The sequence below is a fragment of the Perna viridis genome, chromosome 5 (genome assembly GCF_037379345.1).
Source record: "Perna viridis isolate PV_CMFRI_1.1 ecotype Kerala chromosome 5, ASM3737934v1, whole genome shotgun sequence".
NCBI lineage: Eukaryota > Metazoa > Mollusca > Bivalvia > Mytilida > Mytilidae > Perna > Perna viridis.
In genome coordinates, this window is record NC_142449.1 from 18,826,991 (window position 1) to 18,846,345 (window position 19,355).

At 32.7% G+C, this 19,355-nt stretch overlaps 1 protein-coding gene and 1 long non-coding RNA gene across 2 annotated transcripts; one reads left to right on the plus strand and one right to left on the minus strand.

The window, feature by feature from the left end:
- The first annotated feature begins 3,188 nt into the window (after positions 1–3,188).
- LOC148616386 (uncharacterized) lies at positions 3,189–6,503 on the plus strand. The gene is made up of 2 exons (XR_015922185.1): positions 3,189–3,375; positions 6,132–6,503. It is a non-coding gene; the product is annotated as an uncharacterized LOC148616386 (long non-coding RNA).
- Positions 6,407–17,912, minus strand: LOC148616387 (uncharacterized). Its single transcript, XM_088583364.1, has 10 exons — positions 17,823–17,912; positions 17,470–17,674; positions 13,900–14,058; positions 13,232–13,369; positions 12,161–12,330; positions 10,776–10,887; positions 10,271–10,384; positions 9,561–9,695; positions 8,193–8,338; positions 6,407–7,148 (listed from the first exon to the last, which is right to left on the minus strand). The coding sequence occupies exons 1-10, from the start codon at positions 17,834–17,836 to the stop codon at positions 7,067–7,069; spliced, it is 1,275 nt and encodes a 424-aa protein (XP_088439490.1). The 5' UTR covers positions 17,837–17,912; the 3' UTR covers positions 6,407–7,066.
- Positions 17,913–19,355: the final 1,443 nt, after the last annotated feature.

Here is a 19,355-nt window from a genome sequence, read left to right on the forward strand (position 1 = left end):
GCAAGCTATTCTTATCCTGAGTTTTTAATTCTATCTGATGATGAAAAGTTCATATTTAAATATTCAAATGTAAAGATAGTCTCTCATAACTCTTTAAAGAGTGCTTCTCTATTGTATATGTTTTTAATGTCTGTATATACTATTAAATTTGTTTGTATACTTATGTGAAAGGTGAGACATAATAAACTATTAAAAAACTATTTTGTTTTTGTCTTGTCTTTGTCTATAAACAACAGTTAGTTAATTGATTAAAACATGTTGTCGTGTAGGAGGCATAGTTTGGTCCCAAAGGGATACCAATCATTTGTACTTTTTAATAAACTTTTACTAAGAAACGCTATACAAAAAATTTAAGTATGTTCATATAACATGTATTTTAAACTGTTTAAAAGTGTTTTAGCCTGTCTGACGTTTATTTTACTGCAGTTGTTGATAACAGCAGTTTGAAAAATATTATAAACACTATTTTTCTGATACGTAAATTGAAGTTTTCCATATAACTAATTAACTGCAATCTGAAGAGTTTAACTTATCATACATGTAGGAGTTTTAAAAATTTAAGAAGTGTTGATAAGCTAGCCATTGAAGAAAAAGGGGAGATAAATCACACATATAAAACACATAAGTTACCGTAAAGTTTAATGAATTCTTTCCACAAAGTAGAACGTTAGCGGTTAATATCCCTAAAGGTCTTCAGAGGTTTTCGACCGAATAAAAGCTGAACAATTAGACATTTGTGTAAAATGCTTTGCAAGGTGCAGGTTGATATGACTGCTTAGTTCGAACACTGAACAGCTGGTGCAAATATAATTACGCAATAGGTACGGATTTGAACTTAAATTGCAACTCAGAATTTAATACATGATAAAGAATTCGAAGTGCTACTTTTTGTTCGCTCAATCCTACACGGTTCGTGAAAAGAATCGAAATGTATTCCAACCTCCATGTGATAGGATAACACCATGCGGTAACATGTCAAAGAAATTTGTTTACTTTAACTTGGTTTTATTTTTGAACATCTGATAAATTCTTCTTACACTGTTGAACTTTCAAACTCAAACTGTTATTAACAAATATTTCGGTCGATGTTAACTGCCATGTGGCACGGTTTCATTACATTAACGTCTGTATCCAAATACTCAAGTAATTGTATGGATACCACATGTCTTTAGACGAGGACAACAACATGGAATACCATTGGTCGTGTAAGTAAGGTGAATATTTATTTATTTCAATTTAAAAATAGAACGTTTGAGAAAAGTATAGTCTATTGACATTACGATATCTTTGAAAATAAGTTCGTTCTGACATGTGGATTTTGATGATCATTTCATTACAGGAAATAATCACTGCAACGAGTACCAAAGAGTAATCAAGGGAACCAAGGTTATAGCAGTAATCAAAAGAATGTAATTCAGGGACAAAGACCAGACATGGAAAACAGACATACACAACAAAGAACATAAAGTAACTAAAATCATACATACAAAGTAACAAAAGTAAATGAGCAACTCGGACTCCACTAAAAGCTGGGAGCATAGACCAGGTGCACTGGTAGGGTAAGCGTCCTCTGCTTTCCTAGAAACACCCGACGAGTTGCTCATAAAAAGTCAAGTTCGGGGTAGACAAACGAGGAAAGGAAAACATGGACCCAAAACATGTCATTTTGATACCATCAAACATTACACTAATCATTCCATTTGTGGTATCGAATATAAAGAAAAGAACATAACACATTTTGGATATACCATACAATTAGTATTCAGAAAAATTGAAGATAAGAACTTTTATTCTTTATGTACCTTTTATCGTGATAAAATGTGTGAAGAAATATATAAAAACCAACGTTAAAATGGTTCACGAGTCATGTCGTGATTTAATTAGCACCACTAATTTCCCAGTGTAATAATGTATGCTTATGGAAGGACAAAACAAGTGCGAACTGTTTATGGTGCTTATAATAAGCAAACCACACACCTCGTGAGGAATATTTTAGTAGCAGTGATTAGTATCAAATCTATCACCTAAACTGGTAAGTTTTTTTACTTAGATTTAACAAAATAATATCAGTAATACAATGTTTTACAACGTCTTACGTAGGAAAGTAAAGTATGGAAATTTAATTTGTAACTAGATGATTGCAATTTGTTCATTGTACGTATATAAAGTCTTTAAAAGAAAGGACTTTACGAAGTCGAAAAACTTGTTTTAAATCCATTTATTGCTCAAGGAAAAATCAAATAATATATAAACACCAGTCTCACCACTAGAATCACGGAGTTGATAGGAGTTCTAATTGATTAGTCTATCATCGAAGTATCGTCACGTAAAGTTAATGGGGTGTACAATTTCACTATAAACAAGACAAAAATGATATGTTTGTGCTTTATCTAAACATTTTAACTTCTGTGTATGAATGTTAAGTTAATATGTATTGAAAAAAAACCAAAAACACGATCCGTTTTATTATCTCCAAAATACGTACCATATAATTTATTGTAATTCATCCTGTTTCTATATTTCCAACCAATGTAACGCCAGCTTGTCTAAAGAGTCGCGATGAAAGGGATTTAGAATTTTCTTTGAGATTTACAAGGTGATGACGACAGCCGTGCGTATTACAAAGTGATGTAACCTTCAAGTTTGACAAAACGTGCTCTAATCTTAAATGTTATCTTGTAGTGACCAGGGAATCCGCTTACTTGTTTTATCGAGAATATCAGCGAAATATACTGAAGCATAAAAATAAAAGCACAATTTAAAGACATCAAAATATAAAATTCTAAATAATGTGATCCGAAAGGGTTTTAAATAACTTAAATGTTTGTCGTGGTAAAGTGCATATGAAGATATATTTGTACTATAGAGTTAGTAGTTTGTAAAGCCAAGCTACGATCGTCATTTCATGATTTCTATAGTGGATAGAATAAACTTGTTTACAGATGTAGAGATTCTACCTCCACAAAAATAACATTTTAATTTATTTCACAATGCATTTGTGTGGCTTTAGTTTGTGAACATCTGCACGTGACAGGTGCCATTCCTCGGGTGCAGGGATCTTTCCCTAACTCTACTGCATATCCATATTTGGTTGAAGTGCAATCACTAGTTTCAAAATGAAGCACAATAAGCCAAAGCAGTTGTGAAAAAAATATTCGATTGTTCTTTAAACATTTTCGGTGGTTTCACAAGATGTTCAATACTCTAGTGTGGCGAGTCATGTTTCCGTCTTCATCTTTACTTAGCACCTTCTCTATCTTATTATGAAAGGAACTTTATTATTAAACAGTAAATTTGAATTTTAGGATTACAGAAGAGAAGGATGAGATACTCAAACATGGGGAAAATATTCATGCTTGTTAGCTTCATTCTTTGGTAAGTATTAGTAACCTATATTCTCAATAAAATTGTATTTGTTTTGGTATACTTTGGTATACATTTCAGAAAAAAATGCTAGGAAATCTTAGAGTGAGGTCGCTTTAACATTATAGTCATTACATTTATATTGGTGAATATTGACTCGAGCAGACATTATATTTCACGAGTTTGGTTTTTAAATTTCTGTATGATCCAACTGTAGACGTTTGGTTCAGGTAATCAAAAAATTTTGGAAATCACTATCAAATAATCCAGCACATACGATAATTATTTCGGGATATATCTATGACGGACGGGGCTATTTGTACTAAAATAACGGCTTTATCAATAATTTACTGCTAGGTTTTTATACCGGTGTCAGATTTCTCGACTGCCAGAAAAAGCAAGGTTTCTTAAAACATGTACTCTGTGTCTGCGTTAAAATTGTAAAAAACCACTTCTGAATTAAATACGTCGCATCTGACTGAACGATCTCAATACCGCCTAATATAGGACTTCACTGACACTCCGTCTTCATTAATTGTTCTTGAATACTAAAAATAAACCAATTTGAATTCAATAAGACATACAAAAAAAAATCAAATATGTTTTTGCTATCCATGCATTCAACATCAATCTACAAAACTTGTTAACATTTGCTTTTTGGAACAATACCGTGTCTTTATTTTAAAGAAATGACAGTCTAGGGTAAATAGATTTAGATTTGAGTAAATTTTCACATGTTTACAGATTTTCTCTATGGCTATAACCATACGCGTCAAGATACTAAAACCTCTTTGTAACAGCTACCTGTTGTTATGTATCATGATAAAAGTAACTCTGAAAGAATAACAATCTAGAATGTTTCCCTTTTCATGTGCAGATAGCATGAGGTTGACATTTTAAAAATGTTTCATTTCATTTCCTTTGAAGACTGCATGAAGATGAAAGTTAAAAAAAAACCTTTGTCTAATGCACACAACATGAGGTTTCAAACATTTCTTAAATTCTGTCAGCATCAGTCAGAAAAAAACTGTTCTATGACAGCAGATAGAACAGAAATCCTGACAGATCCTTATAACGTCTGAAAGAGACTGTCCTGTGTCAGGACACACTTTGCCCTTTTCCCTGACAGATCCTGACAGCAACTGTCCTGCGTAATGACAAAGAAACACGAAAAGCTGTTCTAAACTGTCATACCCCTGGACAGTTTCTGACACTAATTCTATCTATTCTGGGTGACGTATTTAGGATAGGGAATCCGATTAATAGATAATGGAAACTGTTTTAAAAGTAAATCTTTTCTGGGTCATGTAATTTGGACCATTTAAAATTTTTAAAACGTTCAAAGACTCATAAAAAATTTCACCACAAAGCGCCCATTGCTCAAATGATAATCCCTACACAATTACTTATGGGTCATTTCCAACACTTGGCGATCATGGTTCAATCACTTATTGTTCCAAATCATTTTATATGTATCATTTTATACAATCTCTCATATACCTGAAATTAAATTTATGTAATAAGATTTATTTGATTACATGTCTATGATTTAGTTCGAAGTGTAAAAACTTGGCATTTTTTTACAAAGTTCAAAATTAAAAGTAATATGTGAGTATTTATATAAATACTTTTAATAATTAATAACATTTAGGTCTAAAATCATTGCATATTATGTACAAATTGTCAATATTAGTATTATTTTGGTAACTTTTTTAAAAACAATGGTGACTGCGACACATGCAAAATGTAAAAGTGCGAACACTTTTAATTTCCATAAGGGTGTAAAATAAGTATCATACTGGTGGCTGCGTCAATATATATTTCGGTCAAAATTTTTAAAATTTACATATTTTTGCAAAATTTTTGGGTGCGTGCAGTTTTGAGTGACAAAAGGGTCTAAAATTATTGGATAAAATGTTATTTTTAAATAACTATCAAATGGGTTACTGGGACATATATACTTAAACTGGTACATATTGTTAACCGTAACCAGTTTAGCTTTTTACGAGAGGGTAATAGACAAAAACTATCACCCCCCCTCCCCCAGAGTCATGTAATAGAGCAGAATATTACCCTCGTATTGAACCAATCGAAATTCAGCAAATTGACATGACGACATTTAAGATACAATGTATTTTCTTTACCTTATGCGGGCGTTTTTAACTGTTGTTTTTTTCTTAGGCAGCATGAGGATGACATTTGTGATTTACAGATAATTAGTGTAGATAGAAATGTAAAAAGTTGTTCAAAGTACAATAAAATGCGTTTCTTTGGAAGTGTGTTTTTTACTAAATAACGTATGCTGTTAGAAATATTGATTGCTATAAATAGTTGGTTATTATTCTGTTCCATTTACAATACATGAAAGTTTGATTGAATTCGTAAATAAATTTGGATAAAACCCTTTCATGTGATTGATCAAGTGACTTTTTGATACAACCCATTGGATTTTTTTAATTCTTGATTTCTTTAAGCGATTTTAAAAGAAGATTGGTAATAGTATCATTCTGTGTCAGGGTTTCTTAACTTTAAAGTTTATTTTTTAATTGTCTTAAAGCTTTTATTGTGTATAACGACAAAAATAAGGAATGGACATATGTCGAAAGTCAAAACTAACGACACAAGGAAAGAATGCACACGTCCTGTTATTTGATGAATTTTGATTCATGATAAATTGTATATTGTTATTCTGTCAACACTGATTGTGTAGTATGTCTCAGGAAACTGTCAAAAGTGAAATTAGTTCTAATCAAACTAGTACTTTTCAGGGTAAATTTTATTGCTGCAAAAAACAGCGAAGTCAATGAAGCTAATTACAACCTAGAAGAACTCCAAGAATCTGACAAAAACCTCCTAGTACAACTAGCCACCACTTTAGCCAGAGCTCATATTAAACAAAGAGAGTCATTGTTCAGTGTTAATTCACCTAAGTCAAAGAAATGGTCACCATCTCGACAGTTTTTACTTCAGCTTTTAAGAGCTAAAGGGTACCACGTCCGTCTAAATGGAAAGTAACTGTTATAACTCTATAATGACAAATACACTCAATCACTGCACTTTATTTTTAAGTCTGTATAATATTTTCATTTAACTTTACAACACCTTCATTATAGCACAAAAAGAACATTTCATTGTTTTGTAACGCCATCTAATGTTACTAGTAAATCTGGTTTTCGATTCATTGTATCATCCGGAATTCTACTGTTGAAGGCATTGAAATCCGAAGACCGATTTTGCATTAAGTTTGCTACTTCAGGATACATCATGCATAGGTATCATAATGTTCTATGATGTGTTATTAACAAACTCATTATGTATAAACAGTTCAGCATCGTATTCATGGTATTTAAGCATTACAGATTTTCCAGAATTATAGTCTTTTCAAAATGAAAAACCACTTGCTATGTTTTGAAAGGGAATTAGGAACACATTCTCGTGAAATCACAGGGTCACAAGACGAGAACTGCAAGCCCTTAGGCTATCTTACATCATCATTCATACACTGATTTTATGTTTGTGTGCAGAACTGGTTAACATATAATCAGAATATCCCCTTGAATAACATTAAAAGATAGATATGACAAACGTTATATTGTATTATTAATTGCTAAGTCGTTAGCATGATTGATTGTTGGGGTTTAACGCCCGAGCAGTAATATTTCAACTATATTCAGGCGATAGTTCGTTAGCTGCATTTGTGATGTTAGGAGCAAATACTTTCCGGTATTTTTTCCAGCGCTTGCTTAAAGTCAGCAATCAGGTCATCGGAGCCCTCAATACCAATGCTATGAACAAAAAAATGGAAATTAGCTGATGCCCGTATTCTTTATATTTTGAACTTCTTGTTTCTTTTTCTTCTCATAATCCACTTTACTTTGCGTGAACTTTTTTTCGAGGCACATTATAATTCTAATCAATAAAAAACAAAACCACAATATCTATCATACATATGTACTCGTCAATAAATTGTGAAAGATAATTTTTTATGAGTATTGAATGAAACACTCAGTTCGCGCAAGGTATCTATTATTAAGACGCCATTATTGGAAATCTTAAAAGGTTAGGCCTTGTAAACGCAAGTCAGACAAACATGTACAAGATTAGAAACCAAAGACCGGAAACAGAAAACAAAATGCAACCTTGAGCGGATCACAAGTACTGCAAAATTTAAAAGCTCTTTTAAAATGCTGTACTTTTCACAAAAATACCCTTATTAGGAACAAAACAAAAATAAGCGAAAAAAACGCTGAAAATACTTTTTTTTAAAAAACAAGAACAAACACGTTGAACAAATCAGTTTTCATCTGCACCATGAAAACTGATTTGTTCAACGTGTAATAGTTTTCCTTTCCTCTTTCGTCTACCCTGGACCTGACTCTTTATGGGCAACTCGGCGGGTGTTTCTAGAAAAGCAGAGGACGCTTACCCTACCGGTGCACCTAGTCCATGCTCCCAGGTTTTAGTGGAGCCCGAGTTGCTCATTTTCTTTTGTTACTTTGTTTTATATTAGTTACTTTATGTTCTTTTTTGTGTTTGTCTGTCTTCCATGTCTGGTCTTTGTCACTGGACTACATTCTTTCAATTTCCGCCAGAATCTTGGTTCCCTTGATTACTCTTTAAGCATTTTTTTCTTTTGTCAAAACTTTCCAAAGAACCCCTTTTCAACCATGTAACGTATGGCTTTTCACATTCTGTGAGGTTAAACCAAAAAAACCCGTAAAAGATGTTTATTAACGCATTTTATTACTGTTTAAGTCTTGCCGATCGGAAAGCTATTTTAACATCCATTTTAAAAGTGTGCACTTAATATGTAAATAAAGATTCCTAACCTTATTCTAACCATGCCTGGAGTTATGCCACCACTTTCTCTATCTTTGTCTGACATCAGCATTGGACCATGCGTCATAGTAGCAGGATGCTGAATTAGACTGTCAACACCACCTAACGAGACGCCCAATTTAACAATTCTCAAATTCTGAAACATTTTCAATAAAAATAAGTATTGCACTCACTGCCACTGTTGGTACTTAGATTTACCACTGTAATCTTATTTGTGTCAGAAATTAAAGCTGCATTAGCTGTCATATTCGTAAATTTTTGTTCCTTTTGAAATATGCCTTAACTTTGAATTATTTTTACTAAATTGTACTTTTCCTGTAAATTTTTTTTATATCCACAAATAAAATACATTTAATACATAAAATAGGTGTCGATACATTTATTGTCTTGCAAGACAAAAAGTCGACCTAGATAAATTCGTAGACACGTAACTTCTGGTGACCTTAATCCGCGCATGTGCTGTAAGGGTCGATTCTTTAAAAAAATCTTATTGTAAAGCGAAAGCGGTTAATGAACAAGGAAGACCGACGGACTCATGTCGTAAAAGAAAAAAAATTCGAATATAATGCAATGATCCTTTCGTAATTTACGTATTGTGATATAATGTGACACAAATATGGTCAGTAATTGTCATTATTTATTTGTAGAGTAATCAAGAAATAGATGAAATGAAATGTAAAAAATGTGTTTTAGTTTTCTTAAAGATACTTCCCTTAAATAAATCAAATTATATTAACATTTGTTTATTTAAAATTTCTCATTTCACTACAAAAAAATTATGCAAAAGTTTTATATACCATTTGAATTTTAATTACGTTCAAAATAATGATAGAAAAAAGTTTGAATTGCGCAATTTCAGTGTTTAATAAAACATTTTTTTTTCCTGAAACTAATAACCACCTTGCCTCTATAACAACAATTTGTCAATCTTGTTATTCTTCTTTTCCTTCGGTTAATATTTGTCCATCCTTTTGTTTTCAGTATATATACTTCAGCTAAAATTCACTCATATTTCTTGGGTTTTTTTGTTTTTGTTTGTTTGTTTTTTTTTATTGTTTGTTTTTTTTTTTGTTAATTATGCCTGTTATCGTCCATCCTATCGTTCTTCTTTTACCTATATTATTATAATACCCACCAATGATATTGACCAACTTCCACCAATAGTTTCCCCTTTTCAAGCCTATCCTTTCCTTAGCAAATATTTGTCAACATTTGATCCATCTATTGATCTTAGTATACTTACTTCCGTCAATAGTCTCCCTTTTTCAGACCTATACATTTGTCCACACTCGAGCCTTCTTTTGACCCTAATATATCTACTTCCGTCAACAGTCTCCCCTGTCCAAACCTATCCTTACCTCGGCCAATATTCGCCCTCCTTCCAGCCCTCCTTTGACCTCTACCGACATCATTCCACCAAAAGATTTCATCTGTTTCTTGGCGACTTCATGATTTGGGTGGGACTTAAGTCCTGGGTATAACACAGTTTTTATCTTGATTAAATGAAAGAAAAATGTCAAATTATACTGACAAGAAATAACGTTTCACACTTGGGGCTCTTCATATACTTCACCTTTAATACTTAAATGTCCGCTGTTTGTTTGTTTGTTTTTATTATTATTATTATTATTCTATGTTTTATTCTGTTTTTATTTTTCTTTGGGTTGGTATTTTTGTTATATCTTGCTTTTTTTGCTTTTGTATACTTTTGTTTTATATGAAGACACAGTAAATATGGTTCGGTGATAAAATAAAATCATATTTTAGCTGCAATTTCGAAAGCGTTTAAGGAGGTAAACCTAGGGTAAGGGACATATCCCTTAAAAATCATTGGAACGTTTGTATTCAGAATTTTACATCAATCTTATGTAAGCATCTAATTAACTTGGATCCATTTCATTCTGCTTCAAACGAAAGCTTGAGAAACTTTGGTGAAATTGAATATGATACAAACATATCACTGATTTAGTTAGTTATGTCCCTTACCATAGGTCTACCTCCTTAAAAGATGTACTAGGTGCAAAAATAAATTAATAAATGCATACATGTTACATATACACAATCTTACCTTCGGGTGGTGCTCAAGATACGTGGCTACCTTCATACCATTCGAACTATGACGTTCCATTCTGATAGCCAATGTTCTGATCCCACGGAGTAACAGACTAGCTTCATGAGGTGACTTAAGGTATAAAAAAATGTTCAATAGATAGTGTACGTCTCTGATCACGATGTTAATACTTGTACATGATTTGTTGCGGATTTACGGCCTTTAAAATCAGCGTATTTGATAGTTATAAGATTAAGATTTATAGCTGCATTCTGTCGGAAAATACTTATGGTTGCTATTCCTTAAATAGCTTAGAATTCAACCTAAAAGTGATTTTTTTATACTCGAGATATTGCTTGATCATTTAATTCAAGGTTATATGAATGGTAGGTAATGTTTAAAGGTACTTTGGCTGAATTATTATTAGATAACAATTATTCTTCCGATATCTTTTGCGTGGTTTGCATTTGAGTTACGTGATTTGTGTTTGTCTAGTGCTTAAATTAGTAAAGGGATTGTCTACCAGACTGGAGCCTAAAGTAGTCCGGTATCTCATCATGGTCTGCCACAGTTCTACAGAACTAAACGTCAAACTTCCGGCGATCAAGTCACTGTGACCACCCAAATATTTTGTACTGGAAAGGATAATTGAACTTAGTCGACTAGTGATTTGAATCTTCTCAGAATGATAAGAATAAAAAGTATTAAAGTGCATACCATATCTGACAATAGATATCCACTTACGATTCTTGTGTGTACTCATTTTCGCACATCTTTGACTTACAACTAATTATCAACTAATGATGTAAGAAATCTCGACAACACAGACAAAGTTATATAAATGATTTAATTGGGTTTGTAAGTTTCGTTAACTCCAATTTAAAAATAAAAGCATGCGACTGTTATAAAGAACTACAGAATCTTATACGCGGAAACATCTTATTCGTAAATATGACGGTAAAAATATGACGATTACTAAAACTGTTTCTGCACTATAGTTAGTATGGTAACAACACAAATAGGACACTATTGATGTATCCAGAAGTAGCATGTTATTAAAATCGGTCTTCGGATTTAGTGCTTTCAACAGTAGAAATACCGGATTAAAATATCGAGACTATTTCAAGCTCTAATGATGCAATCTGTCATAATGACCACCGTCATCAGGGTCGTGTACTCCAGCAGTGCTTGAGGTTGTCTGGCAAGCTATTTTCTGAATTGGTGCCATCCTAACCTCTAGTATCTAACATGTTGAAAGCCACTGCAAATGTGAATTAGCTAAACATGTGTTTTAAAATATTTTAAGTCTTTAATTTACAAAAAAGAAGTTTAATCTACCGGAAATGAAGCAATCAAAATCCTGAACTTTAGTTAAATACCTAGAAAACATTTGTAATGAAGACAGTTATCAAAGTGACCAGCCGTTTTGAATTCGGTCACTACTTTTATGGAATACAATCTATTTTTGACAAAACGAACTTAAAGTTGGTGTAGGCAATTCAATGGTTAATTTAATATGTTCGTTTCGCAAATTTTAAATTCCGTAATTTTGTCAACCGGAATTACACATTCGAAAAGCTAAAATCCAAATGTGAATTTCATTTAAACTGATTTTACAAAGGATTTCCAGAATTGCAAAATTTTCTAATCAGGTAGGTCATTTGTTTTTCTTCAGTTTAGTCACCTTATCCCGTGTTATGGTAAAGGAACTATAAAATGTTTTAAATGGTAAATATTTTACTTTATATTTCTGCCGATTTCACAGTACGTCGGAACGAGCGGTATGCAATATGGCGGTCGGAAGTAGGAGGTTGGGGTATGGAGGAATGGAATTCCAACCTCTCAAGTGGTTGGAGTACAGGGTTGTGTATATCTTTATGGTATTCCTTTAAAATTCTAATAACCTACCAGCTGTGCATAGATATATTTACACCAAGTTTAATGGCTGACTGTAAATATGGACCAGCAAATGTACAATCCACCATGGTCAATATCTTACTAGCCTTCCCAAGCTTACCGAATTCCTCTAGATCCAACACAGCCAAATTAGGATTACATGGTGTTTCGCCATATAATAACTGAAAGTAAAAAATGATCTAATTTTTTTAATAATCCACGAAAAAAAGTCATAATACTCAATTTTCATGTATATAGAAATAGAAATAAAAACACCTAGGTATATTTCAAGTATATCTGTGTCGGTTTATAAATGAATTTAAGTATAAAAATGATGAAGTAAGAAATAGACAATAAGTGATATACTTCATTCTACATAATCTTATTAATAAGTTTGTGGGGCATCATTTTATCACTTCAAGTTTAAAATCAGTAAAAGTCATCAAGGGAACCAAATTTCTAGCGGAAATGTAATCCAGGAACTTAGGCCGGACATGGAAAACAGACACACACAACAAAGAACTTAAAAAACCAAAATAATAAATGCAAAGTAACAAAAGTAAATGAACATCCCGGTCTCTACTAAAAACTAGGAGCATGGAACAGGTGCACCGGTAGGGTAAGCGTCTTCTGCTTTTCTGGAAAAACACCCGCCGAGTTTCTCATAAAAAGTCAAGTTCAGGGTAGATGAAAGAGAAAAAGGAAAACTATGTCACGTTGAACAAATCATTTTTCATGATGCAGATGGATACATCGTAACGATCCAAGAATTCATGATGAAGACCATAAAACTTTTGTAGTGATGACTTCAATCTTGTAGCAACATAAGCTTAGTATATGTAAAGTTTTGAATTCACTCATATATTGAAACGATTAGTCCAAGATGAGACAGACTGCTTATTTCGTCATTGTTTTCTTTTTTCAAAGTATTCTCCTATTATTTGTTTTGCTTCCTCTATTTCTGTGAACAATTTTGACTTTGCTTACGAATGGTTTGCTTTGGTTTCATTAATACTAAATAAAACAAAGTTTTCACCCTAGACGAAAGTAAACAAGCCTGTGTGTTTAAAACGGTTGAAATACCTTAGTATTCGTCTTGATATTCTTTTTATATTCCTCTACGGGACATCCAGCGGGTACAAAGGTCACCTCAATATTAAACTTCGGAAATATGTTAACAGCTAGGTCATAAACACAACTGTATACCGGATTACACATGATCTAAAACATGAACACCACTATTACTGGGTTATACATGATCTTAAAACTATATACTGGGCTACACACTGACCTAATTAAAAAACATTAAACGATTAAATACTGGGTAACACGTGATCTAAAACATAATATACTGGTTTCCACATGAATTAAAACACAAAGACCGCGCCATACACTTGATCTAAAGCATAAACATCAATTTACCATAGAATACAAACGTAAATATATATTGACTGGGACAAATCATCAGAAACACAGCCATCGCTTTGTACTGAGATTAAAAAAACTAGTGTTTATTTTTTTTTCAAATAAAGATTAATTAAGAAAATTATAGATAACAACACAAAGGATATTCGTACATGAGAAATATACAAGATTGGTTCTATAAATTTAAAATAAATAATGAGTAATTTTCATGGAAGGATATATAAACTAATCCCAAAATTTGTATGTGTACGTTTGATTAAACATTGAATACTCCAACTGATGGTAGCAATATATATACTAAGCAATTCGTATGGCAAATAACTGACCACGTGATCTCCAGTCTGTAAGACGCAGAACAAAGCAGTGCTGGCAGCAGACATTCCTGAATTGAATACTAATGTTCCTTTCCCTCCTTCCAAGGCATTTATTGCAGCTTGGACGTTGTCACATGTTGGGTTGTTCAGTCTTGAATATATGTAACCTCCCTAGAAAATGATTATAAAAAAATATCCAAGACAAAAGTTATACAAAATTTACAAAATACATTGTGTTGTGTATATGCTGCCCATGGACCTCTTTGCACACATAACGAATTTAGCGAGAGAACTGATAACGAAACGTCACCTGTCTTTCACCTGTCAGATGAAGAATTGATGTTTTGAAAGAGCTAAAATGAAATATGCAACGGGAAAAGCGTATTCAAAATGATTGTTAACGAACAAAGAACAAAGGTGAGAGCAAATACGGAACAAATATGGAGGTACTATTGTGTGTTCCAAAAAAAAAACGATCAGAGTAAGCATAATTACATCATGGTATGGAATTAGTATGTACAAACCGAATAGTACGTTGTTTTTAATGTAACAGAAAGGAAACATGAAGACTTTATTTTCCTATGATGTGAATAAACTAATAATTTTTAGGATATACTATAATTATTGTAATCAATGTATAAAATGACTAATTGTGTGTTTGTCTTTACATGGAATTATCTAACTATTCAGTGTCGTTCAACAGTTAGATCTTAGATATCATATTAGCATATTTGATAACACGTTTACCTTGTTTACCTTGTCCAGATATCAGATATAGCTTGAATCCCCTAAGACCCTTCTCAAGTTTATCTTTTGGACTTCGCGTGTTTGATTAGTTGTAGATATTTTGTAAATTGACAGCTTGAACGTGTCATTGCATTGTGAACATTTTTTTATTATATGATATAATCTTCCTGTTCAATCTCGATTGCCGGTTTCTCCTTCTCAAACAAGCATATTATGGTTGCTACTCTTCCATATTTATAAGTCATTTACATTGGAGTATCAAAACTTACTAGTCACAATGGTCATGGTCTGTCAGACACCAAGTAAAAATAGTCAAATATTCTCTTTGTTAAACGAGATCCTTTATATCTTGAGTTTGAGTTTAATAAATCGTTAAAAATTCATTTTCAAAATATTTTTACTTTTTTAATTTAGTTCTTTTTTCTATAATACATACCAACTATGGCAAATATTTTCAGAATAGTATATCTTATCAAACAAAAACAAAAATTTCCTGCACATTTTCCTTATATAAGCAGTCAAAAATATCTACGTTACAGAAGCTTCGGGACAAATTTAAAGAGCTTTTCATATGTTACCTAGAATGTATTGAATAAATCTGAGGCATAGAAGATAAAATTGAGAAAAATGATGTACCACCCATTCATGCCATTGCCTGATTCTTTGGCAGAATGCCACATTTGATTTTATTATAATTGCATATGCAAATAGTTTTCCACATCCAAACAGAAAAAAATGATAAATTAAAATATCAAAAATCAAAGTTGCATTAAGCCTAATATCAATTTCGTAGGTCTATTGAGATTCGTACGGACAATAGAACATTAAACACAGATGAAAAAGAATATAATTATTTGGAAAAATAACTCTATATACTTTTTTTTCAAAGATTTATGAAACTCAAGCGATCTGTAATATGGGAATAATGAAAAATGAAGTTAATTAGGTCCGTTATTAGAACTTAACCCGGAGTTTGATAGTCTTTTTCTGTTCTCAGCATTTGGTGACTCATGGTTATACTTGTTTTGTAAGGATACACTATATAGTTACATTTAGGCGCACTGTTTCGCACAACAAGTTGACCCCATCAAATTTTGTAAAACTAAAAAGAAGAAGTTGAAATTTGATAGATATATTGTTTAAGTGTCGTTGAGCGTTTATACATAGACAGATGTATTATGTAATGGTAAACAGGTGAAATTTAAATGAAGAAGGGTATCTGGAACGTTTCAGTCCCCTGCCGTATTAGGTTCTCTCCTCAGCATCAACTGGCTGATTTTTCAAAATACCTTATCAGGGGCGGATTCAGGCGGGGGCGTGGCGGGCGTGCCCCTTTAAAATTTGTAAAGCATAGGTTGTCAGGGGTAGATTTAGGCGGTTTTAGGTTGAAACTTTAATTTTTGCCAATTTTACCACAAAATATATCTACATTGCCGAAAAGATATCTACATTGCACCCATTCTAGAAGAATAGTTCAAAAATTTAATTCGCTCCCCTCGGCGAAATTTTAACTGTACGCCCCCCCCCCCCCCAATCTAAAATCCTGGGTCCGCCCCTGCTTATTTCGTACGAACTGGCGAGAAAAGGAATCGAAAAGGATGTTATTTTTACCCTTTATCCACCTCCTCCATGCACGCTTTTATCCTGTCCTAGTGTCTACGTGCCTGATATTTCATAAAACATATATTTAGATTTTAATTTTGGAAAGAAACCCCTGATTTGTACTAAAACTCAGCAATATTTTTTTCAGTATGTTACCATGGCTACTGGATTTTGAAACAATAATTACTAAATTACTAATAAATTATTTGAATCTCCACGCACCAAGGATTAGAAAAAAAATTGTACATTTACGACACAAAAAAAATTAAAATTCTGTGTAGACTGCCTCAAAACAGCTTTATTTCGACAAAACGAGACCGAATTTTCAGAGTTGACTTTACCGTATATAGCACTACTTAAATAGCAAGACTTGAACTTATGATTTGGGGCCGGATCATAGGGTGCTAGGACGTTGTCATTTTTTGTCAGTTTCACACATGAAAATGACAAAATTTTCAATTAAAAGGGTGGTGCCAACCCCCTGTATCCCCTCTCGATCCGAAACTGTGATCTCTCATAACATCATGAGAGATTTGTTGGTTTCCACAGTCAAGTACACAAGCTTGAACGTAAATTCCGCTGTTGATTTTGATACCAAAAACAACAACTTGTAATTACTAGTATCGAGGTTTGTACAAGGGCAAGTAATGAACGGAACAAAAAATCCAATCATCTCCACAAAACCGTTTTGGTTATCGAAATAAATGTATGGAGACTCACCCATTATTTCTCAAAATACTTCGTCACAAAAATGTAAACGAAGCTTAAAGAAAGCATTCAGTAAAGGGTTTAATTTACAATAACCAGAACTTATTGAACAGAAGAATAAAACATGTTTTGATAATGTTTTCTGCAATCTTTTGCGTGCGTCGAGAATCTTGAACATTCTCAAACAAATAAGAAAGCAAAACTTAGTCGTCATGAGCTTGGGAATTCTGTTAACGATACCGGTGAGTTCATCAAAATCGTATTTCATTGCAGTTCATTTGCCTATATGGGTATTAGTCTCGGTTGTTTAGTACTTGCATGCTATGCCACAGATCAAAGCAGTTGCTGTCCAAGAGAAGCTTATATGTTGTAGCAAGTTATTTCTTGAAAAGGTGGTGTAAGGTTAGAATAGAAATACGGTAATTGAATTTCAGAATTTAGGCTGAGTTTTACCCCAAAATAAACAGCGTTATGATTACTTGTACATTTACAAGCAATTGTATGATTTTCTAAAAACTCACATACCTCATCCAGGATTTTAAGGTAATCGTCAACTGACTTGAGGGTATAGGTCGATGTGTGATATATGGGTGGGACCACGGGGTCTGTTTTTGGTCCTCCATCGAACTCGTAGTGAGTTAATACAGCACTGGTATCCATAGAAACATCCTCTAACCTTAGTCCATTGACACCTTTTTCCAATGTAGACAAGGGAGGCTGCCATTTTCGGCTGTAATCAAATTATAACAGTATTTTTATATACAATGTATGCAAATGGTATGTCGCGAACGACGCTTTAATAACTTGGTTCTTAAATAGAAATAAGCAGAAAATACGGTTAACTTAATAACAAAATAAGGTTTTCTTTCTCTACATACCTCATTGTGGACATTGGGTGGATTTAATAGGTCACTGATAATTTTACGATTACATGTACATGAATATACATAGCGACTCAAGTATATATGATACGTGAATAACAATATTTGTTTATTTAGATATACCTGCCTTTGCTAGTGCATACTGTTTACGTAAAATTTGAGGCGCGAGGCAAACATCAGAAATACATTGGCAGATGCTTGACAGTGATCAGTGACAGAATAGCATATAACATGAAGTTGAAGATTGATCAGAAAAACAAGAGAACACGTTTATGTTATGTATGAAGGGGAAATGTATCTCGTAAGAATATATGTTTGTAAATAACAAACGGACAGAATGAATTACGAAAAAGTCATTTCATACAAGAAAACAAAAACCATTGCAGAAAGACAATCGTTTAGATCTTTGGACTGAGTTCAAATAGGTCACTAAGGCTACCAAAAAAGGAAAATTCGATGATTAAAGATGCCTGACATCTATCAATAACTGACTACGATATCTGTAGAGAATATAAAGTCACAGAATTTTGTAATAACAGTAGTACTGAAACTTTTATCTTTATTGTGTCCGACATCATTCAGACATGAAACTGATTATTACCCGTACTACATTTATATCCGACTCCCAGTTTTTAGTGGAGTCCAAGTTGCTCATTTGCTTTTGTTACTTTGTATGTATGATTTTAGTTGCTTTATGGTCTTTGTTGTGTATGTCTGTTTTCCATGTCTGGTCTTTGTCCCTGGATTACATTCTTTTGATTACCGCTATAACTTAGGTTCCCTTGATTACTCTTTCGTTTACTTAATCATCTGTATTGAGCTATGTAGTACATTTTACTGTTAGACCTTTGGCAAGATTAATATTTTTTCAACAGGATGACTATGTTCTTTCTTTTCCTTTATATACATTTCATCACTTCCTTTTTGATGAAGTCACTAAAAGATTTTTCAGATTGAATCCAGTTTAACTGCCTTAAGCAATTTATTCTGCTATCAATAATAGCTGTAAGTTGTCTTATGTATGACAGTGTCTATTGTAAATGATTAATAAGGATACTTGTGGGGAATCTTAAGTTCGCGTGTTCCTCGATGTTTTATAATTGTAAACTCATAAATGAGACGACAAATATATTCCAAACAGATAATTTACAGGTTTGTTTCCCTCATTTAAGTAACACTCTAGCTAAGAAGCATGCAAAATTGGAAAACTTTCAAATTTTTATTTTTATTTTTGATGTTTTGTCTTAAATACTAAAGAAATTAGCATGTGGTTGTTAGTCTTAGGCGATATAAATTATATAGAATGTATTATAGAACTCAAAATTAAGGGAGAGAACTATGTAAATAGCACGGAAATGCAATAAAAACACCATTGGTTTTTCAATGCGAATGAACTCCTGAGTCCAGTCTGATTGGAATGAATAACAAGTATTAGCTTTTTCAAAAAAGTTAGTCGTCTCTTTGCGTTAAAATAGGAAACGTGAATGTCCTTAAATGTTATATTTTTCTTACTTAAAAATTATAAAAGAT

What these genes read in the sequence shown, in the direction of transcription:
- LOC148616387 (XM_088583364.1), bottom strand. An exon ending in AATATATCTATGCACAGCTG is followed by an intron (nt 10,888 to 12,160) that starts GTAGGTTATTAG and finishes TATCCTTTCCAG; the next exon opens with TACAAAATATTTGGGTGGTC. An exon ending in CCAGGCATGGTTAGAATAAG is followed by an intron (nt 7,149 to 8,192) that starts GTTAGGAATCTT and finishes TTTTGTTCATAG; the next exon opens with CATTGGTATTGAGGGCTCCG.